At 50.5% G+C, this 26,413-nt stretch overlaps 3 protein-coding genes across 14 annotated transcripts; 2 read left to right on the top strand and 1 right to left on the bottom strand.

Moving 5' to 3' along the window:
* Positions 1-7: 7 nt before the first annotated feature.
* Positions 8-19,932, bottom strand: LOC122392749 (phosphoribosyl pyrophosphate synthase-associated protein 2-like). Of its 12 annotated transcripts, none has more exons than XM_043388005.1 (11): positions 19,814-19,932; positions 15,377-15,479; positions 13,660-13,779; positions 9,868-10,031; positions 7,113-7,237; positions 6,096-6,183; positions 5,613-5,758; positions 4,389-4,508; positions 2,394-2,516; positions 1,873-2,019; positions 8-1,528 (listed from the first exon to the last, which is right to left on the bottom strand). In XM_043388005.1, the coding sequence occupies exons 2-11, from the start codon at positions 15,454-15,456 to the stop codon at positions 1,370-1,372; spliced, it is 1,272 nt and encodes a 423-aa protein (XP_043243940.1). In that variant the 5' UTR covers positions 15,457-15,479; positions 19,814-19,932; the 3' UTR covers positions 8-1,369. The 12 variants fall into 12 exon arrangements, with proteins under 12 accessions (XP_043243940.1, XP_043243939.1, XP_043243938.1 ...); XM_043388004.1 differs by lacking the exon at positions 13,660-13,779 and adding an exon at positions 11,929-12,051 and having other exon boundaries at positions 19,814-19,912; XM_043388003.1 differs by lacking the exon at positions 19,814-19,932 and adding an exon at positions 17,308-17,378.
* A 2,595-nt stretch (positions 19,933-22,527) lies between these two features.
* LOC122392765 lies at positions 22,528-23,214 on the top strand. The gene is made up of 2 exons (XM_043388030.1): positions 22,528-22,706; positions 23,052-23,214. The coding sequence occupies exons 1-2, from the start codon at positions 22,528-22,530 to the stop codon at positions 23,212-23,214; spliced, it is 342 nt and encodes a 113-aa protein (XP_043243965.1).
* A 358-nt stretch (positions 23,215-23,572) lies between these two features.
* On the top strand, positions 23,573-25,358 carry LOC122392753. The gene is made up of 2 exons (XM_043388013.1): positions 23,573-24,201; positions 24,670-25,358. The coding sequence occupies exons 1-2, from the start codon at positions 24,189-24,191 to the stop codon at positions 25,149-25,151; spliced, it is 495 nt and encodes a 164-aa protein (XP_043243948.1). The 5' UTR covers positions 23,573-24,188; the 3' UTR covers positions 25,152-25,358.
* The last annotated feature ends 1,055 nt before the right edge of the window (positions 25,359-26,413 follow it).

The following is a 26,413-nucleotide window of genomic DNA, read 5'->3' as shown; positions in this document are numbered from 1 at the left end:
CGCAAAATAGAAATTATACATTTATTAGTTAGATGTACCATAGCGGAAACAAGACACGAGGAGAATAACATGCGACATTTTTGCTCGGCATCGAATCGCCAGTGCACAGAAGCTAAGCAGTTCTAAGACTTCCAAGCGTATGTCTGCCCGCTAGTACGGTTATAAAGAACACATAACGAGTACAAGTTGTCACTAAGCTACCGATACAGACACAATACCCCGTAGACAGATAATCAAATGTAACAAAAGTCAGGCAAATGGTGAGAGAGTACATGTAACATAATACGCGTGCATCTAACCTAACGCATTTACCCAGACAACGTACGCGTACGACATCGTCACAAATGACCACAGTTTCACTGATGCCCGACATACAAATATCAGGAATATTGTCAATAATGGCACTACCTCATTTTCAACCATCACCCTCCCGCAAAACAGCCTTGCATTGAAATTTACTGACACAATTTGTCGCCACAATTATATGGCACCACTCGCAGTCAGAACCGATGGTGATCGTTGCCTAGCTCGCCTATTGCACAGGACATCGCTACATGTCAACTGTTCTTCCCAATCAGAGGACCAAGTGCTCTTACAAATGATCCCATCGATCCAGGAGTCCTACAGATCCCACTGGATCCTAGCGAAGTCCCACTAACCCTACAGGACTCTCACGGAGTCCAGTCTATCCCATTGGATCCTCACGGGATTCCACCTACACCCCCCTAACACCTGGCCGAGTTCCAATGTTCCAACGGGCTCGTTTTATGGGGTCCAACTACCTCTCGATCATATCATAACGAGTCAATTACGGCCGATATTTCCCAAACATGAATGTTCGCATGCAACTCGATCCACTTTTTTTTACTGGCACTTGACGGTTGGTTTTCGATCTATCTGAAATGCTCAATACTCTGAGGAATTTAGAACTCGATACTTAAGATCGTATACTTAGCGTGAAGTCCAGAATCCGGCACTTCCAACTGTGAGTGACACCTGTCAAATCTGGCAACATCCCCTAGTCCTACCCCGACATACGGCAAGCCGCGCACAAATACAACAGCCTTTTCATTTTCTCCAGTTACACAGATGGCGTCATCTAGTGACAGCCATATCCACTTCAAACGAGTAGCGAATACCCTCTGGCGACCTCGCCCTGTTCTCTCTACCACTCTCTCATAAACGATTCTCATCTTTCTACACTGCCCTCCACTCTCCTCCTTTTTTACTGTCTCGCTACCTTCCTCTCTCTTATTTCCCTGCGTTCGTCGATTTCCGGTAGCAGACAAGTCCTCACATTTCTCTTCTTCCTCCCCCTATACCTCGCACTCCAATCCCCTCTTTCACTAGCCCTCGCTCTCTAGCGCATCTAATCCTCCATGGTGATGTTCCTGAACAGATAGCTGAGACTCTCCTTGTTGTGCAGACGCCTGATGGCCTCCGAGAGCAGGATGCTGACGTCGACCGTTTTGATTTTGTGGCAGTGAATCTTCTGTACGTCGTGCGGCACCGTGTTGGTCACCACCACCTGCAAAGGGGGAGAAGGTGGAGAGAAGTCAGATGACGGTAGGGTCTGGTAATCAAGGCAGCACCAGCGAATGTGAGCTTTTAAGAGTTGGTTAGCGTGTAAATATTGATAACATCGAAGGCTCCTGATTGTCATTTTAACATCAACGATAAGCTCAATGAAATAATCAACAAAGATGACAACGTCCGGCTGATCAATATGTACAAATCGTCGAAATTAGGTCTGGTGGCACTGCAGGAACACAAACAGCAAAGCATAGATGTAACGAGAAGACATTACAGGACACGCCTGTAGAGCCATGTGCCTCTGACCTTTGCTATTTAAGGGTGGCGCCACGGTCTCACCTCATCAATGGCCGACTCCTCGATGAGGCGCGGCGCGTCGGCCGACAGCAGTCCGTGCGTGGCCATCACGTAGATCTTGTAGGCGCCACGCTCCTTCAGCATCTCAGCGGCGGCCACAAACGAGCGCACATCGTCGATCATGTCATCCTGCAAAGGAGGAAACAGCGGTTAGAGCGAACTCAGTAAAAAAAAAAAAACAACAACAAACGAGGGCAACTAAGTTCCCCTCAGTGAAAATTGAAATTACCGCAGGAGGAGTTGTCTTAGTCTTTAACCACCTCATAGAAAAATCACAAAACGTTCTTAACTTATCTCGAATACGCCATAATACTCTAGTAGCATCAGCCCTCATGATAATTTTACTTTTAATCCCACGCTCTCGAATTCCCTCACACTTGACCTGACTCGATCACATCTGCCCTTGCACGATCCCATTCTGAAGACACGTGACAAGGCTCATTCAAGAGTTCAACAGTCAACCCGCATGACGTCATTGATCCCACAGATGACATCGCACTCACCACCATGATGGCGATCCTGCCACCGACGTCGCCGACCACAGAGATGGGCGGCTTCTCCTTGGCAGCCTGCATCGGTACGCCGGTGACTCCAACCGACATGATGCGGGACGGGTCCACCTCGCCCTGCCGGCCCGGGGGAGGTCACACGTGTGCGGACGAGTCGATATTGGAACGAGAGGAGGCTATAGTTATGTGAGGAAGCAGGAGGGCTTGGTTTAGCGAAGACACACGAGATACATGAGTTACATGCATGCAGGACCAAGGTAAGCTCCATGACCTGAGGAGAAGTCACATTGCGGCTGAACCCTGAACCCTGTGAACGATATTACATCAGACAGTTATCAATTTATCACTACACATGATGATGATCACCGACTTTGAAAAAGTCACACGTCGAACTTGGAAACAAACCCGTCACCATAGGCAACATGTCACTTTTTATGCAATCTGCAATCACATGAGCACAATATAAAAAGACAAACGCACCCTCACACACAATCCATTATGGCTCATCATAACACACATTATCTTTGTGTAGATGAAATACAAATTGTCCAACGGCCATGCCACACAATAAATGCCCAAAGCCCACGCCCAACATCAAACTAAAGCCGAAGAAAAAAGGCCAAAACGAGCCAAACGATGGACTAAATTAAAGTAAGCAACCAAAGAAACCAAAAGCATGTTAGAACTTCAAATAAATCCGCTTCCACGTACGAAGCTACGGCTCAGTGGTTCAGGGTGGCCAGTTTGAGGGTCGCGTAAGGTTAGTTAGAAATGGATGGAAGCCGATGAAAGGACACGGAAGCATGACTGATAGAACAAGGAGCAGTCTGAGGATCAGGGTACGATATGTTTCCCGACTGCTCCAGATTAGTACGTCAAACTGCGCCTATTGTACAGATATATAAGAGCACGACTCTATCAACTTTATTTTTAAAATGTACGCCACAGTTCCACGTCGGAAATAATACATAAGGGAGTACGACAGCTGAAAAGCTGAGCTACCAACAGTTTCTATTTAAGAGAAGACAATATTTAATTTAGGACAGAAAATTGGGATGGTCCTAATTAGGCCGAAAGCGTTAATATATTCTCTAAACCGAACATTTGTCCTTAACAACGCAAAGCCGCTTGGAAGTAACACAATCGATCTCGTAGCCTAGCCTTCGTCCTAGTCGTGAAACATTTTATGTGTTAGTCATATGCTAGAAACTACCTCGAACAAACGCCTACCGAACGGTTAATAGCGTGGTTGGAGCACTAAGCCATCCGCGGACCCCCCCCCCCCTCCCTCCCGAAGATCACACCGAATCGTGCTGCCGCTCCCGCCCAGCTCATGCGAAAGAGCAACTCAGCAATGCAGAAACTCAGCAACTCGGCAACCCGGAAAGCAACTCGATGGAAATCACAACCCCAAGCAGCTCACAAAACTCGCGTGCTGGCGACCAAATAACGCCTTTGTCCAAACGATGAAAGCAAGGGCCAAGCATCCGAGAGGGTTATTGCCCTTTTATGAAATAACTAGACCGCCCGAAGTTTTTTTTAAAGATTCTAGAGGTTAACCGCTTCCTGGCAACCTAAAAGAGCAAAACGCCTTGGAAACGTCGAGAAGACCTTTTTGCCCAATTGCCAGGTTTCCACTACTTCCCACGCATGTGTTAGCATTCGTTAGTTCGCAGACCCCTTGGAACCTCCTACACATAACTACAGATAGATAGATGTAGATAGATGTAGATACGCCTATGGTCATGAACACATCGTAATGCCACATCGTACAGCTGAGTAAGGTCAGCTGAGTACAGACAGCTGAGTCATAAGGACTCAGCTGTCTGCATCATGTTTTCTTAATTATCTAGTCCTAAACTGACGTAATATCACATAAATTAATATAATAACATCAACATCCGCCGCCGCCAATGCCACCGCGGAACCAGTGAGCGGCGGTGGGCGGTCCCCTCTGTGGCGGGGGCGGGGGCGGGGGCGGCTACTCACGAAGCAGACGGAGGCCGCTGAACGGAGGCGGGGGCGGCCGCGGCGCAGGGCGGCGGCGGCGGCGGCAGCGGCCGTGACGGGGCCGGGCTCGGCGCCAGGCTCGGAGCGCTCCATAAACGACTGGGGTGCAGCGGCGGGCGCCGGCGACGGTCAGCGCGGTGATATGGGGGTATCGGCGACCAGAGAGTCCGTTCGCACGGCTAGGCTAAGGCCGACTAGGGCACGGCGACGGTAAGGTGGGAAATGGGGAGGGCAGATGGTAAGACAGTGTAAGGTGGACCGTGGATCAGGAAATAGTTAGGCAATAGGCATGGACATGGCGCAGTGGGAAGGAGGGATGTGGATACGACAGGATCTCTCAGTAGAGGAAAGGGTTTTGTGGGATAAGACTGCGTGGAACAGGGAAGAGAATAATAGAACAATGGACGTTGGCCGTATTATGCTATGTCAGGTCATTAATTGTAATACCCTATCCATCTTGTCCGCCCCTAAGAGCACGGAGGAATATGTCTTGAGCGCACACAGGTAGGGAAGAAAAGCCTCGGCAAGTTTCGGCCAGACAAGGTTAAATCACTAAACAGCTTGAAGACAGCGTTCTGTCCGCCACCCAACTGCCTTCAGGCCTGGGTAGGAACGATGCGGAGTACCATCTCCCTTTCAGAGCCCAGATTAGGTTAGGACAGGACACCCACTCCCATGTGACAGGACATCCCAGAGCGCATAAACATAGTAAAATGGAACGGAAACACAACACCAGAGCAAAGCAATAGAGACCAGAATAGCGCGCGCACGGTGAGGGTAACAACTGAAAAGAGGGAGTTATTAACAGGACGGGACTCAGTCTATCACGAAGACATGGCAGATTCACGGGGATAAGCTGCTTACGAGTATACTGCGCAGGAACAGCCGCAAACCCAACGGTACAGAAGCGACTCGAGAAGATGATGGGCCACAAGAAGTGGCCGTCGAAATTCACATAACATTCAATGCAAAAATGCATTCGTTTAAACAATAACGTCCTCGGCACCGAAAGGTTGCCTCTGTGCCGACTTCCCTCCCAAATTTCACAGACATCGAACATTCAGCCACAGAACATCAAACAGACACATACGCACCCACTCAATGCCACAGCTGCCATACATAATTTTATCTCATCGATACATGGCACATCCCCTCCACCACTCTCTCTCCCTCTCTCCACTCTCTCCAGCTCTCTCCACCTACCGACATGGAGACGGACGAGTGCAGGCGGCCCTGCTGCCTGGCCGGCAGCGGCGGCGGTGACGTACGGCCGTCATCGCCGTCTTCGTCCGCGTCCTCGTAGTCGTCATCGAAACGCGTCTTGGCCTCGCCGTGGATGACGGCAATTCCTAGAGGTAGAGGGGGGAGGAGAGAGGAGGGTAAAGTGGGTGAGCCTGAACAGAAGAGCCTGTGAGACAAGCATACACTTATAAATCTAATAAAGTATATGAGATTGATAAAAAATGTTAAGTGATTTGGGAGGCCTTCAGACTAAATATTCATGTGTTTAGAACTTTGATTAATGGTTATGAGCGGAAATCAAGCACTGCTCGACGTTTCGCATTTATTGCATAGTGAGCAATAAATGCAAGTCAACGCCCAACAGAAGTAATGCGCTAGTTTCGCGTTGCAACAACTCCTGCCCCCTAGCTTCTCTCGCCTCACACGAGGCGTGTTGAAACTTACCGACGCGAAGTCGTTCGGCGTACGAGGTGGCCCTCTTACAGGAGGCCGGGTCCTTGGCCACAATCACGGAGTTGCGGTAGTCGGGGATCTGCCGGTGTCAGGTCAGGTCATTGTAAGGTGGGCAAGATTCCGGTCAGGAATGTTAATTACGAGCGAGCGAGCGCAGCGAGCGAGCGAGTTCATATTGAATTAAGGGAAAATCCTGAGTATGAGCGGCCGGCCGTGGGGACGCTCTTCAAAATCTAATATCTTAGGAACGGGACATCCGATTGACAAGCGGTCTTCTTTACTGAATGTCATTTGGACGTAAAAGTTCTGTGGTGAGATGGCCACCATGCGTTCATGCCAACCACCGCACGTGGCGCGTGGTAAAGTTGGACATTTTTTAAGAACCCCCAAAATTGCAACCTCAATAACGGCACAACGGTTGGGCCGATTGAATTGAAACTCGGTACACAGTTAGGTCTCCATCAGATAATTCATCTGCATGTGTTAAGGTTGGGGTGCTACTGCACGTGCGCACGTGCAGGGGGCGCTCCCAGATCTCGAGAACGGCTGGGCCGATTGCGTTCAAATTTGGTACACGGTTGGGGACCAGTTAGTAGGGTGCCGTGCAAAAGTCAGTTTGGACCCCGCTTGCACGTGCAGAATGCCGCTTCCAGATCTCAGGAACGGCTGGGCCGATTGTGTTCAAATTTGGCACACCGCTAGCGACCGGTTAGAAGGGTGCTTTGCACAAGCCAGTTGGAAGTACCCTCTCGCCCTTGCGCACGTGCAGGGCTCACTAACTCGCTCGCTCGTTCTTCGCCCAAAAGGCGTTTTACTGGTATGGAGTGACTGTACACAGGTGATTGACCACTCTCAGTTAATTTGTTGCTCTTATCAATTGTTCTCTTCCCACATCCCACGACATTTCCTTCTATTCCCTGATCTCAGTGTTTTCTCTCCTTTTCACTCTAGCATTTCTCCCTTCTCCTTCTTTCCTCTCCCTTCTTACGCCCTCTTCCCGGTTCGTACCTGTTCGACGATATAGTTGAGCAGGAACGGCGACGCCCTCAGATTGTCCACGGGGCAGTCGAAAAATCCCTGGATCTCCTTCTGATGGAGGTCCATCGTGATGATGTGCGTCAGACCCGCTTTGCCTACAGCAAGCAAATCAGTCGTCAAGCAATAATTAAGCTTCTTAAACTATGCATAGGCCCTATTAGGGCATTTAAGAGCCCCTTGCAAGTACAGCCATACATATGTAAGTAGCCCTGCCCAGCTTCGATAAATGTTCTCGTAAGTAGCCATACGTGATTAGCTATTACCAGTTATAATCACATTACGAGAGTACCAAAGCACGACAGTGCAGTGGCGTATCCAGGATCTTGAAAAGGGGGAGGCCAAACCTGCTCAAGGGGCCCCACCCTTACCTTAGGGGCCCCAGTGGTAGCATACTTAATCCACGCACAGGTGCGGTTCTTTGCCACTTTCGCCATGTGAGGGAGCCTTTTTAGTTTTTAGGCACACTTGGCAATCTAAAAACTCTGAAGGCTCATTCTGACCTCGGAAAGCCCCTCTTCGGCAACAGAGTGAACGAATCTGGCCTCAGCCGGCCCCATAATGGCCTCAGGAGACCCATGCTATTGCTGACCTCCCAGGGCCCCACGCTGGCTCTTGGGAGCCTTTGAGTCAGTCTGATGGCCCTATACCGCCGGTCTCTAGAAGCCCATGCTGCCCTCTAAGGGTTCCGCGCCGGCTTCTAAGGGCCACTCTTACCTCAGGGGGCTCAAACATGCATACGATCTGAAGTATGGCTGCCGAGGCCCTCGAAGTGACCTCTAATGGCCCGACGCCAGCCTATGAAGGCCCCGTGCTGGCTTCTGAGGGCCCAGCACCAGCGTCTGAAGTCAGATGACAGCTGGCCCCACGCTGGCTTCAGAGGGTTCACGCTGGTCACAGAGGGCCTCACAATGGCCTCAGAGGGCTCCACATTGTCTTCAGTTTGGGCCAGTACTTCGGATAAGGCTTTGACGGTCGTTTATCTTGGGACACCCAAGCATGCACCGTGCACGTACCCAGGATTTCGCCCAGGAGGGGCAACCTGCTCTCGAAGGGGCCCCGGGTTACCTGGGGGCCACTGTCAACCCAGGCGGGGACGTATCCATAACATTTCGATGTGGGAGATTGGGCACAGTGGGTCCGGTCCCCCTTGCGGACGGGCCCCTCTGTCTGTCTGTCTCACTGTCTGCCTGTCTGTCTAAGCCCTGAGAAAAGGTGGAAAATTGGCAGATGAGATAAAAGTATTATTTTGTCTGAGAAATGTGCATAAAATGCACAGTCTTTTATGAAGAAGCGAAGCGAGCGAGCCCCTCAGAGTCGCCGGTGTTGGTCCCTCAGACGTGTCTGTGAAAGGCCGTCAGATGCGCTGGTGTGGGGTCCACACAGGCACCGTTGTGGGGGCCTTAGGGCTTAGAGACGCTGGTAGGGGCCGTCATTGGCATGTATGGGGCCCTAAAAGTTACTTGTGGCCCTTCATAGGCCGGCAAGAGAACCTCAGATGCCGGTAAGAGGCCCTCAGTCGCTGGTAAGTGGCCGTTAGACGCGCTGGTATAGGGCCCTTGGAGGCGCCGGTGGGCCCCTCGGGCCCGAGGGGACCCTAAACCATATAACGGACACGTGTCCCCTCGCCCCTGGCTATGCCATTAAATCCATGTGATCAGGGGCCCTTTAGGTAATCAGGGGCCTCTCAGGTGACTGCAGGGGCCTTTCAATTGATCAGGGGCCCGGTCATGTTACCGTGACCAGGGGACTCTCTGATAATAAGGGGCCGGTTATACCACGGGCTCCTCGGGCAACTAAGGGCCTTCATGTGACTGCGGAGGCCCTTCAGATAGCCAGGTACTCCCCGGGTAAACATGAGCCCCTCAGGTGCCCAGGGCTTCTTCAGATGACTGGCCAGGGGCCATCCAGGGGATCAGGGGCCACTTGGGTAACTAGGGGCCCCTCAGGTAACCAGAGGCCCCTCGGGTAACCAGGAGCCCCTCAGGTAACCAGGGGTCCTTTACCAGGAGTCCTTCAGATAATCAGGGGTCCCTCAGGTAACCAGGGGCCCCTCAGGTAAACAGGGGTCCCGTGACCAGGGCCCCTCAGGTGACCAGGGGCCCCTCGGGTAGCCAGACGGTCCCTTAGACAACCAGGAATCTCTCAGACAATCAGGGGCCCCTCAGATAACCAGGGGCCCCTCAGGTAACTAGGGGCTCGTCATATAACCAGGGGCTCCTCAGGTGACCAGGGGGACCCTCAGGTAACCAGGGGGCCCCCTCAGGTAGCCAGGGGCTCTCAGGTAGTTAGGGGCCCTCTGTGTTCGTCACTGTGATAGAAATCGCTCTTTGATATTCGTTTTTTCTTCCGAGTAAAAGACGTGCTGTCTAGTACTGGAATTAAGGCAGGGAGACCCAGAACGCCTTCGTCACGCTGGTCCCCCTGAGTTATCCTTAGACCTCAGGGGCTCCCGTGGCCCCCCTTGGGCTTTGGGTACGTCACTGCGCTCAAGTGACACTTGCATGTCTGATCCCAAAGGGGGAGGCCATGGCCTCTTGGCCTCCCCCCTGGATACGCCACTGCGACAGTGAACAACGACGTAGCAAAGTAGCACTCAGTTTGCTACTTCAACAACTGGCAGACGTCAGAGCAGCACCAACTCTCTCTTTCCCTCTCTCCTTCTCTCTCCTACTCCCTCTATCCAACTGTCCCTCCCTCTATCCAACTGTCCTTCTCTTTCACTCACACATCATCTTGGCGAGCAGTTTGGAGACAATGCAGCCCCGTTTCCGCATCTTGGACTGCTTGCTGTACGGCAGGTAGGGGATCACGCCGATGATGTTGCGAGCTGAGGACGTCTTGCAGGCGTAAGCCATCACCAGCAGCTCCATGATGGAGTTGTTGACGTCCCTGTTGTCAAGAACAGCGCGAAGTGGGAAGGGGGGGGGGGTACACGGTGAGAGAGGGTTTTGCTAGAAGTAAGATGCTAGAATGTTCTGGTGATGACTGATGATGGCTGACGACTGATAATAACTGGTACTTCTCATCATGCTACTGAAAAATAATTTTACGATTTATTCGACGAAAAGTGATAAGACAATAGACGTAGGGCTCAAAACTGTGACAATTAGCACACGATTTGTGATACCCTCGATGCCATGCCAATTTTACGCGCTAATGCAAAATCATTTCAAAGAGCCCCGCCAAAGCCGTCCGGTAACCCTGCCCCACTGCGCGCGATTCATTCAACATTTTGTCACAATTAATCAGTAATCTAAGGAAATGATGGACTAATTAAATTTGGTATCTTATCTGAAAGCTAATTAAACGATCGATCGATAGAGAACGGATCGGATCGCAGACGCAATCCTACCTAAATGAGGAACCCAGTGTACACACATCGAGAACCCATATGCCGAGGCTAGCAATCGCTCATTTAGCTTTAACTTGCTATAACCGTAATTTGAACGATGAGACCCGTTGTCACTCCCTTAGTCCCTTGATCCGCCCTTGGGCGGTAGGGGTCACCCTGAACACGGGCGCCACTTGCAGCCGAACAATGCCCAAATTGCCACTCATGAGCTCCATCCGGTCAATGGAGACTGCGCAGTGCGCATCATGATCACGGCCCGCTTCATGCAGTTCGACCACGAAATCTAAGACAGTATCAACCACAGAATTAGGAGGCGGTCAAATCGTGAACTACAAAACAAATCAAAGTTCCTATCTGGATCGGCATGCCAACTGATCTATCAAGCTTATTGATGCAGTTGACTAGAGTGAAAAAGCTATTGTGCAATATGGTAAGAGGGTTACGATTTCTCATCACGTGAATTCAGAATTGGACATCTTTACCAGAAGAGACAGCTGAAGCGCACGCCGTCTAAACAACAGCACAAGTTAATGAACTTAGCATAATTTGAAAAGGCTTTGTTCGGAATCATGAAATGCCGCAGCTACTGACATCATTCATTGCCAGTTATGAGCTACCTAATCCCTCGTGATAGTTTATAGCTTCAGAGAAAGTTGCCGGTTGACTTAGTCAATGAAACTCGCCATGCTCTTCGAAAGGCCAAAATCATTGATTTAGTATTAGTCCATCCATAAAGTCCCGTTAGTGCACTCAAAGCTGCTGCCCAGCTAACTATGCAACACTTAGTCGTAGGTCAACGCTTGATGCATATTAAAGCGGCAAATACTAAGCACTGTAGTGAAGCGAAAACGCTTAACTGTCCCTTTAGCGAGAAATGAGCAATATAACGCATTTATCCTAAATTGCAGCACAGATTTAACCAAGCACACTGCGTCTGAAAAAAACATACCGCGAATGGTGAACTAAGTAAGCTCTAGCTCGGGCATCAATGCTCAAAGTCCATAAGAGCAAATCACATAGCAATGTCGTAACGAGCAGAACCAAACAAATGGGAACAGTAAGTTGACCGAACGTGCGGAAACAAAGCGACGATAGCCACATTTAAACACCGAATAGCATAGCAGCCACAATGATGGAAGAATCGATCAGTATGGTAAACTATGACGTGAAGGAAGGACAGTGACTCCCAGCACTCCCCCCGCCCCGAAAAAAAACGGACGAATTTCCCGACGTTATCACCCCAAGCTCGGCAAAAATTTGAAATATGAAGCTGTTGCAACTTTCATTTTACTTCCTGAGAACGAGCACAAGCTCCCGTTTACCCTTATGGGACCCCGCCGGGCATATCCTACAGTATTCGCACCGGTTATGTCTTTAGATCTCTCCGTTAATATCTTACATGATCCTTGCATGATCCCTCCGTCAATATCTTACATGATCCCTCCTGTCTGCAAGATATAGACATCTCGGTCGCGAAGCGAGTGCATTATCTCCAGCTGAGTCTCCTTGTTGGCAAACTTTCCGATCTGGATTTCCACCAGCTTACGATCCAGCCTCCTATAGGAGAAACATGCCGGAAAGGGCGACGGCGACTGTGTGAGTGGCGCAGATCAAACGAAAGCGCCGCCTCGGTCGTCGAGGGAGGGACCAAAATGGCACGGAGGAGGCAGCAGCGCCAGGAGAGGGAAAAGAACGATGTGGCGAAGCATGAAAAGGAACGGGAAGGGTGTAGGGATGAAAGGAAGGTGAAGTGCAAAGAAAAGACGAACAAAGAGGTGAGAAAAAAAGATCAAAGAAAAAACAAAATATTACGAAATAAAAGACGAAGGGAAAGATAATTAGAGCAGGAAGAAGGGGTGGACCACCGCGCTGTATTAGTGAGACAGACACACAGACCAGACACACGCACACAGGCCACGAGGCACACACACACAGTCAGCACTAGCAGACAGGGAAGAGAAGCAGACACCTGCATGCAACATCTCTCTACTGTGTCAGAGCACGCCACAACAGCCCGGCGGGCCCGCCCGCCGCTCCTCCGCCCCCGCCCCGTGGATAGGTGAGCCGGGGACACTCAGAGCACGCACACTCGCTCGCTGGCGGGATCTGAGTTTAGTAATCTTGGGCCGGGATGGAGTGATGCTAGGAGTTGGGAACACGGCGCAATCAGATGTAGTATGTTATGTTGCGTTATCGGTTATCAGCTGTTGATTATATAGCCCTCAGACTGTTACCGCGGTTATGTTGGTTAATAATTTGGTATTTGATTTTGACGTCCCATTGCGCTAGTTCTGCGAGTCTCATCGCGGGTATTTCGCTCGTAATAAAAATGTAAAAAGCATTGTTCGTCTCGCTATAACATCGTAATGTCACAACTATGAGCTCAATATGTCCTCCAGTAACGCATCATGGCTTCCTTTTCCCTGCGATAGCTCAAGCATTTATTATATCTTTAAAATGGAAGGCTTTCTCCCATCCCTCAACTTCATAACAGAGTGGCGTTTTCTCTCCTGGGGGTAAACAAGAACGAAATTAATGACAACGAAACCCAACTGCCGCGAGTAAACCATATGAGCACATTCTCGCACTTCACTTATAATGCAGTCGGTCACATATTGCTTTCTTTTCGGTCACCACATCTTCGTTCCACAGTTTCCACCTATATATTGCGGTCTGTCATTAAACACCCACAACCATGCCTCCAAACTACTTCTCCATACAGGCCGGTGCTGAAGTAAACTTATCTGTGCGTTTTCTCTGACTAACGTGGTTGATGGTCGTGCATGCATCGACTCAATCGTAAGGACATGAAGTTCTTTGTAAGGTGATAAAACGTTGTCCGTGTATCTACCTACTCACGTTCTCGCGATAGTTTCAAAGAAAAAGGGACAGCGGTTGTGGGCCTGGGCTCTACTTATACACATTCACGCTAGAGTCCTGTTGGCGTAGGGCGTTTTTTCCGCTTTCGTTACGAGGGCGGTGGGTGTCAGTGTGGATTTTGGCTATGCTGATAATTTCTAATGGGCAATGGTGGGATTTTCCGTCATAGTTTTGATAGCGGTGGGTGCGGGTTCCCGCCATAGTTTCGCTGGCGGTGGCTGTGTTTGAGCTACTAACGGTGACGGGGGCGGGGGCGGGGGCGGCGGGCGGGCGGGCGACACTCACTTGCTGCCAGTCTGTAGAATGTACACGGTGCGCGAACGGACCGACTCCTGTATCTCCACCATGGTCTCCCTGTCTGTCTTCTGGTACACGAGGCACGCGCCCAGCCGCACCCCCAGCCGACTGCTCGGCGACCGACACCCGGTTACGGCGGGTTACAGCGGACAAACTCACAGCGTGCAAACTCACAACGTACAAACTCACAACAACCAACTGCATCCCCAGACGACTGCTCGGCGACCGACACCCGGTTACGGCCAGTCACAGCGTACAAGCTCACATCCATACAAACTCACAACGTCCAAAATCACAGCGTCCAACCGCACCAAGCACCGACTGCTCGGCGGCCGGCATTTAACTCAAAGTATGCTTTTTCGGCTACCAGTCGCTTATTGTTTTCTATTCGAATTTTCGACCTTCACATCGAGGTCGTCAAGAATAAGCGACTAGTAGCCGAAAAAAACGTACCTTGAATTAAGATGTCTAGCCGTAAAAGCTCGAAATCATACATGACCGATATTGGCCTTAGAATCTTACAGTCTTACAGTCTTACAGTGACCAGACTCGCAGCGTTCAACGGTGCTCACAACTATTGTATTCACAACGTACAACAGACATCGTCGTTGCACAAGCCACAAACAACATACAACACGACATATGTGTAATACAACGCAAAACGTCGCGTTCATTGACAATATCAGCAGACACATTCCCTGTTGAAAGGCAATTACAGCACACGCAATAGAACATCATGCAAGACAGCGCGCACAATAGGGGGCGACACGGTACAGACAAGTAACACTGACACAGTAGGTAAGACGCCATATAGGATGAAGATAGATTTACTTATGGGCCTCATCACCCAGCCTTAATGAAAAAGAAAAGAGTGAGACTTTGGGACCCCTAGGCTCTTACAGTTATCGACGGCAAAAGAATGGAACACCCTACATTTAGTGAGGAACGGATAAAACACGTAATTTGAGGGCCATTGATTAAACACACGAAACCTCCCGTGAGGGACGTGGATGGGACATTCTGAATTAGCACGATGAATACTGCACGCTAAAAATACCTACATAAAAGGCGATCAGAGCATACCGCAAATATAGTGACAACTGAGCACTATGCCGTGGATGACACTATATGACCACAATCAAACAAATAACACGCATGTCACTTATGACAATATTGCTCACGATACACAGAACTGAGCTTTAGGTGGCACACAACACGTCACTAACAGAATATGCCATGAGTAGGCGTATACACGTATGTAGACACACTACATTAGAGGCTCCAGCGAGTCTCAAACTTCAAAGGTCACATAGATCCCAGCGTGATCAGAAGAATAGGAAAGGGACGGGCTCAGGCGGTGGCGGGCGACACAACATGACAATCGGTCAACAGCAGGGTCGAAAATATGACATAGCAACAATTTCTCAAACGTTAGCTTGAAACGTTATCATTAATCATGCATCACTGATACATTTAGCAATGAAGCATACATTTATATTTAGCATTTAGCAAATCCAAAGACACGAAAAAAACATTACCTGATATTGCCTTTGACATCCAAAAAATTCATACGTGAAAAGTTCCTATATGAAACATTCAAAAACTGATAGCGCTCCTTTCGCTTCGCTCTTGCAAATGCCGCAAACAACGTTACCCAACCGTCTGATCATCTAACGCGACCGAACCGGTTGAATTCGTCACTTACTCTGCGATCAGCTGGGCCAGCGCGGGGTGCGAGTTTCCCGCGAGGATCATAATGTCCCCGTTACACACGCCGGTATTCATGAGTGGAGAGTGGAGAGGCAGGTCTGAAACAGAAAGACAACAGGGCGATTAGAGCGAGAGTTTAGAGGCAGGGTTGAGACAAAGATACCGGGGGCTTTAGAGCCAGAGTGTAAGGATGGGTCATTGATATGGATAATTGGGGATAGTTAGGGCCGATGCAGATGTTGATTTGAAATGTCGAGACGAAGAAACTGGTTTCACATAGTGCAAGTGCAAAAATGGCAACGGGGAATACTCGCTTTCCACAGGTGCCTATATAAAACGACACCCATGGAAATACTGTTAGCTAAGCCCAAGCTACATAAATATCTACTCGATTAAATATCAGATTTTACTTCATCTGGGCAGGAACCTTATCTCAACTAATATTCAAACCCGCCACAGCCGACCGCCAACTCCGAGACGCCAAATCTCGCCCTCTCGCATACCGGTAGTGGTTGGATCCATGTGAAACATCGTGGTTTCTTCTTCAACTAACTCGTGTCTTCAAAAGCGATCAATATGGACACCGCCGCCGCTTCTCACACCGCTATCCTTTCAGTAAGCTCAGTGAGTAAAAAATGGCACTTCAGTGGTGCTATTCCGCTTTATAAAACGGTTCCGACTATTTGTCGAACAAGAAGTCCGCAATGTCTGTCCGCACAGCTCTCCCGCACTGTCAGTCCGCACTCCGCACAGCTCGTCCGCACCGACTCGACCGCCCTGAACCGTCGCTCCGCGCGAACTGGCCGGTCCGCTCCGCCGTCCGGCCTCTAAACTAGCCACCTCCGGCCAGCCAACGACCCACAACAGGCCACAGTCGCCCAGAATCATAAACAGAGTGCGTTTGATTCATGAACTGAGAAGCCCGAGTCTCGCATTGAGCCACTTTGAGCCCACAGCTGAATCTGCGAGTTTCGAGGTGAGCCTGTTTGATTCACGAATTGATTCAAATCTTGACTGACTGCATTTGAGCTTAAAACTGATAATGCTAGAGTCCGTTTATGGACTTCGATGTGACTTTTTAAGCTCCGTAACGAGACTTCTTGAGTTGAGACAAAAAAAAAAACTCCCCGGGAGCCTCAAAGACGACCACTCATGACCAAACCATCCAAACTCAAGTGCGAGCTGTCCCGGACCGACCAGAACCAAGCTTATGTAAGAGCGAGACTTTGTAACAATACACACCATCGGAACTCATTTGTCGCTCTCGTAATCAATGATTTCCTTGGTATCCTTAGAACCGACGACTTCTTACACTCGCAATGCATTTCTAACCCATAAAACCGATTTGTCATCATAACCGATTTGAGCAATATCGGAACTGACTTCCAAGCCCCTGAGACGCGATTATTTCCCAGCTTCAGAGCTCAATTTTAGCCCTCGGAACCGATATCTCCACTCTACAGTCTAGCTGCACATAAAACCAGGTCACCCGGCGACAAGCAATTTGGACCATCGGTCGCCGCGACACCCAGACCACACCTCAGTGGCGTGTGGAGCTCTGCCAAACGGACAGTCACACGACAGAGCAGGAATGACATTCACGTGCCAACTGGCAGCGGGTCACCTGCCAGATGCCCTGCAGTTTTGACGGGAGGTGACATATAGTAGGTAAGTGGCGTTTTGATACGAATGTCATCGTTTTGGCGACAGCGCAGGTTTGAATGCAACGTTCAAAGCACGCAATTGCACTGCTCTGATGTAATGGCAGGCTAGCTGATTTCTGTGCAACTGCTTCATCGTGGTAATAACATAACACCGACCAGTGCTGGTAACTCGATTACCTGTTTATGTATGAGAGGGAAAACACAATGGGCCTTGAGAGGATGGAATGCCTGATGGATAAGCCAGTAGGGGACCAAGACTCACCTATGACCTCCGAGGACATCAGGTTCAGGATGAGCGGATCAGGAAGTAGGTACTCAGCATGTTATTTATCTGAAACAGGGTTGGCAAGGGGTGGCAAAAACTGGTTTTTGCCAGTGGTTTTAACCGGTTTAAACCGGCTGGCAGAAACCCTGGTGGCAAAAACTGGCAAAAACTGGCAAAAACTCAGGTAGTCAAGACTTGCAACTTTTCTGGTTAGCAATTGATTTGAAATGTACATTGTACAAATGCATTTCTGGATGTTTAAGAGACTCGCTTAACATTCTGAAGTTTGCCCCATTAGCTAACCGGGCTGCAATGTCTAATGTCGGTAGACATCCGTCAGACAATGCATTTCTGAAGAATATTGGCATTTCCATGCATCACGGTTAGGGTGCTACCTACTGCAGGTGCACACGTGCAGGGGTCGCTTTCGACCAGATCTCGAGAATGGCTCTGCCGATTGCGCTCAAATTTGGAACACCGTTACAGACAGATTAGTATGGGTGTCGCAGATAAGTCAGTCGGGGTCAACTTTCTACGAGCGCACGTGTGGGACGACACTTCCAGTTCTCGAGAACGGCTGCGTCGATTGAGCTCAAATTTGGTACTAATACCGTTAGGAACCAGGGAGTATGGGTGCCGTGCACAAATCAGTGGCAGGCGCCCCTTCGCACTTCTGCATGTGCAGGAATCACTCTTGCACTGGCTCATTTGTCGCCCCAAAAAGACGTACTGGTTACTAATGGAAAGCGGGAAGCCCATGAAAATGTTTTTATTGTATGAAACACTGGTCGAATGGTCAAGATGTCACTTCTTTTTGAAAGCATATAACTTTCACTGAATCCCCCATAGAATGTTTCCAATTCAAATACATGTCTAGGCAAAGCATTGAAATGGTTTTGAGTTTTTGCCAGTTTTTGCCACTTTTTGCCGGTTAAAACCGGTTTAAACCGGCAAATGGCATAAACTAGTTTTTGCCGGCAAAAATGCCAACCCTGATCTGAAATAAAGAAAATGTTATAATAACTAGTACTACATTCATCCTGATCCGAAAAAAGGTCAGTACGCCTGGCATGCCGTGCCGTGACATGCCGTGACACAAGGCCGGGGCCAGAAGTTCCGGGGCCACACAAATCGGCGGAGCGGTGTGTTCGAGACTGGCGGGAGCCAGCCAGGCCCGGGCAGCGGTGCAGCACGTGCTCCGGCACATTAGCCTCTTCTCGGCACGGGGCGCCGCTTGTCTGGACACTGCTGGCATGCCGCGGAGTGGAGGCAGCCGATTCGGTGCACGTACTGGAGCGAGCGGCCCCAGTGGCCCGCCCTCATCTGGTACACCGAAACGGAGTCCCCTTTCCGGGGATAGGGAGCGGTGGCGTGCTCTCGAGGAGTGGCTTGAATAGTGACTCGGACAAGTAACAACATTGTAAATGTAGCGCCATTGATGCGTGGCCGCACAATGAACCGCCCTGGTCAGCGAGCAGGCGTTTGACGGCAGGGCGGCCATTTGTTTCGCCAGGTCGTCCGCGCTCTCATTCCCTCGATACCGCAATGGGCAGAAACCCACTACAATATTACTTAACGACGCTTGGTGAAGTTCAACAAGGTTTTCCATACCTATCTCCACGCTGAAGGTTGAGGCCTCACCTGGGCGGCCGTTCCTCCGCTGAGTCGACTCAGGGCGGCTCGTAAGTTCGAGCACGCGACGACAGGGGCGGGGACGTCTCGTCCCGAAGCTTCTGCAAAGCCACCCGCAGGGCGAACCTACTGCCTAGATTGACCAGCGTGCCGACTAAATTCTTAATTCGGTGACTGTCTTTCGCCCAAAAAAAAAATATCCAACCGCCCTGCACCGAAAAATTTAGCCGCCGCCATGCAATGAATTTAGCAATGCCAAGTTACGCCGGACATGCGCTGAAATTTTTAGCGCAATCCCACCACTATGCCAGACATATTAGGCATAATGTGTATTTTTTCCAGTCTGGCATACAGCTAACAGCAGCCTTGTGTCTTCTCTCATTTCAATTTTGAAAAATTCAGCTTATGAAGGAACATACTTGAAGAACAAGCTTATCCAACTTGCTTTTTTTCATAGTCTCCTTAATCCTTGGTTTAGTTAGCAAACTTTATAACATTTATGGTATACTTGAATAGGCACGTGCGTATGTTCAAATGGTAAAAAAGGTTAAAACTCGGCATAAATAAGCTTCAACTTTTGGTGCAAGTTGTGCCAAAATTTTGGCGCAAAACCTATTACTTTTGGCGCACAAGGCGTGGAGTATGAATTTTTTTCCAGTAATACATTGGCAAAATATAAGCAAATAGGTTGAAGCAGTTGAGGTACAAAGCTTTCATGTTTTACGAAAATATCTAAAAATCCAAGTTTATCTTTGAAATAATAGCAATAGATGATACTCGATGCTTCATGACCGACCACACTGACACCAAGAAGCAATTGGAAAATAACGAACAATGTTAGTGCAATAAAATGCAACTTATTCAGTCTAACCTTGAGTCTAGTTTCCTCTTTTGCTTGAGAAAATTGTGGGACGACTGCAATATAAAATTGCGTCCAATCACGCGCACCACGTTCTAGCTCCGAGCCAGAAAGGCACAGAAAGGGCTGTTATTAAGGAAAACCTTTGATTTGGAAGCAATTTTTATGGAACCTAGGCATAAATGACGCCACTGAGACATCTTCGAAACCATCTATTGTGTTCAGTTTTGGATGATTTTTGGAATGCAAAGAGAAAGATATTGAATCAGAGACAGCAATTGGTGAACATGTGCATTTTGACCGCGAACAGCCAGCGAGTCGTTTATAAACGAACATACATTCTCCATTGGTGGGCTTGAGAGGGTTCATCGCAAGATACCTATAAGAAACGTTCATCGGTTCGGCTAAAATCAAAATTGAAATACGAAAAAATCAAAATAAAGTCGGTCATAGACCTCAATGGTTTTTGATGTGTTCCTTTTCTTGTTTTCTTTCAATACCATCAGCATTATTACATTTTTTAGTAATGCCGTACTCGGCGTTGATCTTGGTGTTGATATTTTGTTTGTTGAACTCTACTAAAGACACCAGTGATGACTGAGACCGCAGGGCTGTTGTTGGACGCAAGAGCCAAGCTGCTATGCGCCCTAACCCAGAACAACAACAGGGCTGTTCACGGGTCCTGTGTGCGGTCGGACCGCACACAGCCTCGAAGCTCCGCCCACTTCGTCCCCACGTCAGCCATCTGTCACCGCACACAGTGATCGCTGTGGCCGGTCGGGACTGGCCACAGCGGACCGTCCACCGCACGCAGCCGTGACGTCAGAACCGCCTACCCATTCCCTACCCCCACGCCTGCTGAGGGCTGTTCACGGGCCCTATGTGCGGTCGGACCGCACCCAGTCTCGAAGCTCCGCCCACTGCGCCCCTATGTCAGCCTTCCGTTACCACACACAGCGATCGCTGTGGCCGGTCGGGACTGGCCACAGCGGACCGTCCACCGCAGGCAGCCGTGAAGAACCACCTACCCATTCCCTACCCCCACGCCTGCTGGACGCACCGCACACACCGCACCACAGCAGTGTGCGGTGCCCGTGAACACCCCTCGCAGCGTATTTTCATTTTCTACCACTGCATTCTATTTTCAGCAATATCAACATGGGCTCAGTCTCAGCACAGATGCCTAACATTTCTGAAAGTTCAAGATCTCTGCTGAGTCTTGGTTTTACCGGGCTTCTGCGTAATGAAGTTGAATTTCATTTGGCTGGAATCCATGGAGGTAAGTTGCTGTTTATTTCAATTTTAAAGGGTTTGTACCAGTTTGTACCTATGCTGTTTTGAATTTGATAAGAGTTATTCATTGATTTACCTGAAAGTCATCAAGAAGTTACCTAAGTACTTTTTTGCAGATTTTTTTTTGTAGTAAGCTGAAAAGAAGTCAGCAAAACAGCTTTGGAATAGTTAGCATTTTTGGTAATGGCCATTGGCAGCAAAATATTTGAGGAAATTGCTTATAGATGGTTTTCATGTTTTTTTTTTACACTGATTAACCTGTCCTCATTCACCCTTCTCCACCTTGTCATCAGATGTGCTGTCCTGTCTGGAAGGCAGACTACCATCTGATCACCTGGCCACCACCACCAATTTCTTGGACCATGTCTGTGCCACCGCACTGGCCAGTCGGCCACCAGTCTCCCTCAGCCACTGGCTGGGCGATGTGCTGAACTCCCTGGAGAAAATACTGACCTCCCTGCTGGCCGTGCTCGACGAGCCACGCGAGGCTGATCCCGAGCTACTGGCACCTGCGTTGCACCTAGAGGAGGTGGCTGAGACGAGGCTTGATGGTGTCCGTCGTAGGAGAGCTCGTTTGCGCCATGAGAGGCAGGTCACTACAGTTGAATCATCCTCAGAGGGAATGGAGAGATCAGAAACAAATGTCAGTACCAACAGAAACAGCACTGAGGAAGTGGATGGGGACCAAGAATCTCGCAGGGTGTCTCACGGAACACCTGATGGATCACCTGAGGGAGAGACTAATACAGAGTCTGACGTACCACCTTCTGCAATTCCTCGCTCCCCGGGTGTCACTGACGCCCGCCCGTGTCTTCGGTCCGCCGGGAGGGTGATTCGTGCGGCTCTGGAGAGTCGTCTACAGCTCCTGGAGACCGGTCGACTGAAACTAGACCCTGACCCACCACCGCCGCCACCCCCGGCCGGCTGGGCCGTGCGGCTCGGAGCCCGCTGGCCGCGGATCTATCGGCTGGCGGTGCAGTGGGCGATGGAGGGATTGAAGAATGGGAGGACGATGGAAACTGACATAGTGCTGAGTGCTACGGTGAGTGAAGGTGGGGGATATAGATAAAGAAATACGAACAGGAATGGGGTGTGAGGAAGGAAAAGGGGCATGTCAAATTAGAGATTGAATATGTCGGGAATGAGAAGGAAATGCTTAGAGCATGTGCCTACAGATGGGAACATTGTTTTATGTTGGGACTGGAGTGCCTTTGTCAGAAAGAGAAAGTAGTAGCCGAGGTCTCGAATAACGTCAACGGGAACGAGAACAATTTGTTGTGGAAAATGAATGCTAGGAAGCAATTAATAGAGACAGAAAGCCGGAAGAATCACTTGCAGAATAGGTGACGAGAGATGCCGCGGGTCTCGACTCTTGATGCGTTAAGACGGTCACGCACACGCGGGCTTGATCACTGTGACCAATGTATCCTGTTATGCTCCGCGTGCCCCAGGGTCTGCGTCCGTCAGACGCTCTCCGATTCGAGCTGCTGACCACTACGGACGGCAGCACACGCCGGCTGCTGGCGGACCGGCTGCGGCAGCTGCAGCTGCTGAGAGGGCGAGACGAGCTGCTGCTGCGGCTGCTGCTGCTGGCTGGGGGCGCCCGACAGAGGTCAGTCGCGTGACACCACACCGGTAACATCTGCTTATCGCATTATTTTAAATGCTCGTAGACATTCACCGTTGATTATAGTGGATTTCGGTGGATTCATCGTTTAGCAGCAGCTGTAGCAGCTCATCATAATTTGTTGAATCCTACGAGCGATGCGAATTTGTTAATTTGCTGCCTCTAGGCCTTAGCATTGATTCAACTGCGCTATGATCTTGGCTATCAGTACAGAACTTTGCTTCGGATTTCCGAATGGTCGCCCGCTAAACGTTACCATTCCAACACAACTGATCGGTGTGTATTTAGTTACCCACTCTGCCCTGACATTACCCCTCTCTTCTTCCCCAGCCCCGCCACTGAAGAAGTCGCCAGCACCGGCCGTCCCCGCCGACCAGATCTGGACCAGCTCCTGAGCGGCCCGTCACCACCGACTCTGGGCCAACTGCTGCGGATGGCGCCACCGACACGCCGTCAGCTGATCGTCCACATTGCGCTGAAGTCTGACGGTTAGTGAGAGGGGCATGTCGTGGGATTGGAAGGTTAGAGAACGGGGAGAGGGGCCAGCACATGCGTCACACACGCATGGTCGAAAGCAGAGAACGTGCTGCTAGAGCAGAAGCTATCTCTAAATTCACAAAATCATTGCATGGATGCTAGTGTGTTTTCGCTTTGAAGTAATTGAAGAACAATGACAATACTGGGATTATCGACATTGTATGACATAATATACTGTCTCATTATTAACATTGCATGACTTAATATACTGTCTGAGCAGTCTTAGCTTCAATGTAGGCATGACGTCGCATTATCTGTGCTCGCCGGCAGATGCTGAAATGATCCGTGCCGCTGCTGCCCGTCCAGCTGCCGAGGTCTGGAGATATCTGGTGACTGCCGGAAGTCTCCTGTGGCTGAGAGCCTGGCTGGATGCTGCTGGTGTCGGGAGAGAGGAGCGGAGAGACGGGGCAGAGGACGGGAGGAATGCTCCAAAGAAGGGGAGAGAGATGGTGAAGGAAGGGACCGTTCGGGCTCAGGATGGAAGAGCAAAAGACAGGAGAAAGAACAGCAGAGAAAAGGAGGAAGGCAGAGGAGTGAAGACAGAGCAAGTAAGAGATGTCAAAGAAAACAGACGAGAGAAGCTAGGAGACGATAGAGAGAAATCAGGGCATACAAGAGAAGCGATAGACCAGAGAGGAGATAATACAAAAGTCGGAAAAGTGAAGACAGAAGATGCAAGCGATGCGATAGAGCCCAAACCAGACACAACCAATGACGATACGTCAGCAGAGGTAGAGTCTCAGCTCCCCGGTACAGAACCAGAGAGCAGAGCCGCCGCGGAGGACCCCACCCCGCTGCTGGGGCCGGCCGCCGGCTATGGTCCGGCCTCCCGTCCGCCACCGCCCGGCTGGATTCGGGCGCTGAAAGTGGCGACTGATGTGGCTGATATAACGGAGGAGTGCGGAGGACGTATAAAGGAGCTGGTGCTGGATGAGCTGGCCAGGTGGGTGACAAGGGTTCAGCTGGTCAGGCGTCAAGTCGGAGGAGTAATATTAGGGTGGGGAAACAAGTCAGGGACTATTTCAAAGAAAATTATGGCATTGGGAACAATTTTTGCAGGGGACAGGCTGGTCATTTGCAAACGTTTGTGATATCCTACGAATGACGATAGAATGAGCTTTGGTCTCTCCCTTCAGTGCTTATTTTGTATTAGTGCGGTAGACGTGGGGTCGGAAGTCATTCGATCCGACGTTTCCTGGTTCATTTGCCATGTTTCTGTCATTTGAAAGGTCTTGTGATCGTGTCGTTGTTCTTATTGAGGTCAATGATAGCTCTTATATCTTACGTTTAGTTCTGTGTCTGTCCCTCATTATCTCTCCTTATCTCTGTCCCAGTGACTATCATCTTGTCCCATGATTCGGAGTTTAGACTCACTGACGCCCCCTCCCCCCCCCGATCTCTCCGCCCGCAGGCGCGGCCGGTACAGCGCCGCCAGTCTCTCCTCTCCGCATCTCCTCTGCCGCCGAGTTCTCCGCGCCGGCCTGCTCTCCGGCGTCTCCCCACCTCCGACCGTCCGCCGCGCCGGTCTCCGTCTTCTGGCTTCGGCAGCCGAACGACAACCGTCGCTACAACCAGCTCTGCTCGGCTGGCTGCGGCAGCTACCGCCGAGTCGAGATGAGCTGCGACAGCTGCCGGCGGAGCTGCGGAGGCCCGGCGCTCCGCTGGATCGTGTCGCAGCTCTGCTGGCAGTGGAGGGCTTCGAGAGTGACTCAAAGACAGCGCCGCGGGAAGGGACAGGAACCGACCGCGGTAGAGCCCTTGCCGCTTTACTGGAGGCTGAAGCTGCTTACCAGGCGGGCCGCGTGGGTGAATCTGTGTCGGAGTATCTCTCTGCACGGCCTTGGTATCGACTGGGAGCGGCACTGGCTGCCGGCCGGCCGCTGCCGCCTCTGATCGACCTACTCTGGCCGACTGGGGACGAGACGACGATATGGCCCGAGCTGAGGCGATTGCTGGTAGTGGAAAGTGCGGCTGAGGAAGCTATGGGAGCTACTGAGACGGCTGAGCCGTCAAACCCTACTGCTGATCCGTCCAACTCGACAGCGGAGACTGCTGATACGCCAGCGTCGGACAGTAAAGCTGCTGAGACATCGAGTTTGACTACTGGTACTGATGAGAAGTCGCTTTCCGCTGTGGTGACCAGTGAAACGTCCGAGTCGGATGTCCAGAGAACAGAAACGGCGAGACCGGTCGATGAGACAGCGAAGTCAGCTCCCGAGATTGCAGAGACGCCAAGACGATCTAGCGAAATACGTGAAACGACAGAGCCAACTTTTGATACTGCTGAAACCCCAGCTAAGATCCCTGATAATGCTGATTCGCTGGTAACAGCTGATGGACCTGCTGAGACTGGTGAACATTCTCAGGAGAATGCGAAAGTACTCAGCAGCTGCACTGCTGAATCTGCTGAGAACCCGGCTGCTAAAAACGCCGAGACTCCCAGCCCGGCTGGTGAGACTGCAGAGACACCTAACTCTGGTGCCGAGGCGGCCGGTCCTTCCGACTCGACTGATGAGTCGCCCAGTCTGTCCGAGCTGCTACCAGGACGGTGTCCGGATAGACTGGTTGGTCTGTTGCGGTCACTTCAGGACACCAGGTGAGTGGGATGGGTGGGTCTCAGAGGGAGGTACAGATGCGGGGGCTGACGTCGGGTCGGTTGGGCCTCTGGGGAGGGACCTACAGGGAGGCTCGCAACGACCCAATCAACTGGCGGACTTGAATAAGTAAGAAATTGCTTGATGCTCGTAGAATATTGCAGAACAAGATTGGATGCTATATTTTTTCGGCTACGTATTTTCATGAAATTCAAATTAGAATGACAGGCATATTGATAGTGAAATTCTTCAATGAAAAGTTTTGCTTTATTCGTGTATCTTTAAACTGGCAGTTTGTCATGGAAATCTTAATCGAGCTGTTCAATTAGTTAATCTCGTACCACGATCAACTCACCAGTACCTATGATCCCTGTTGATCACCCCCCCCCCCCTCCAGGACGGAGGGCACACCCTGCAGTGCCGACTCCTCGTCAGACCCCATCCGTGACTCACCAGACGGTTCTGAGACGGCGTTCCCGGTCCGGCCGCCGGCCTACCGCGGCTACCTGCGCCAGGGACGGCCGCTGTTCGCCGTCTGTCATCTGCTCAATGGAGGAGAGG

The sequence above is a fragment of the Amphibalanus amphitrite genome, unplaced genomic scaffold (assembly GCF_019059575.1).
Source record: "Amphibalanus amphitrite isolate SeventyFive unplaced genomic scaffold, NRLGWU_Aamphi_draft 000499F_arrow, whole genome shotgun sequence".
In the NCBI taxonomy this organism is placed as follows: domain Eukaryota; kingdom Metazoa; phylum Arthropoda; class Thecostraca; order Balanomorpha; family Balanidae; genus Amphibalanus; species Amphibalanus amphitrite.
The sequence above is the reverse complement of the archived record's forward strand: the minus strand, read 5'-3'. Positions and strand labels throughout refer to the sequence as shown.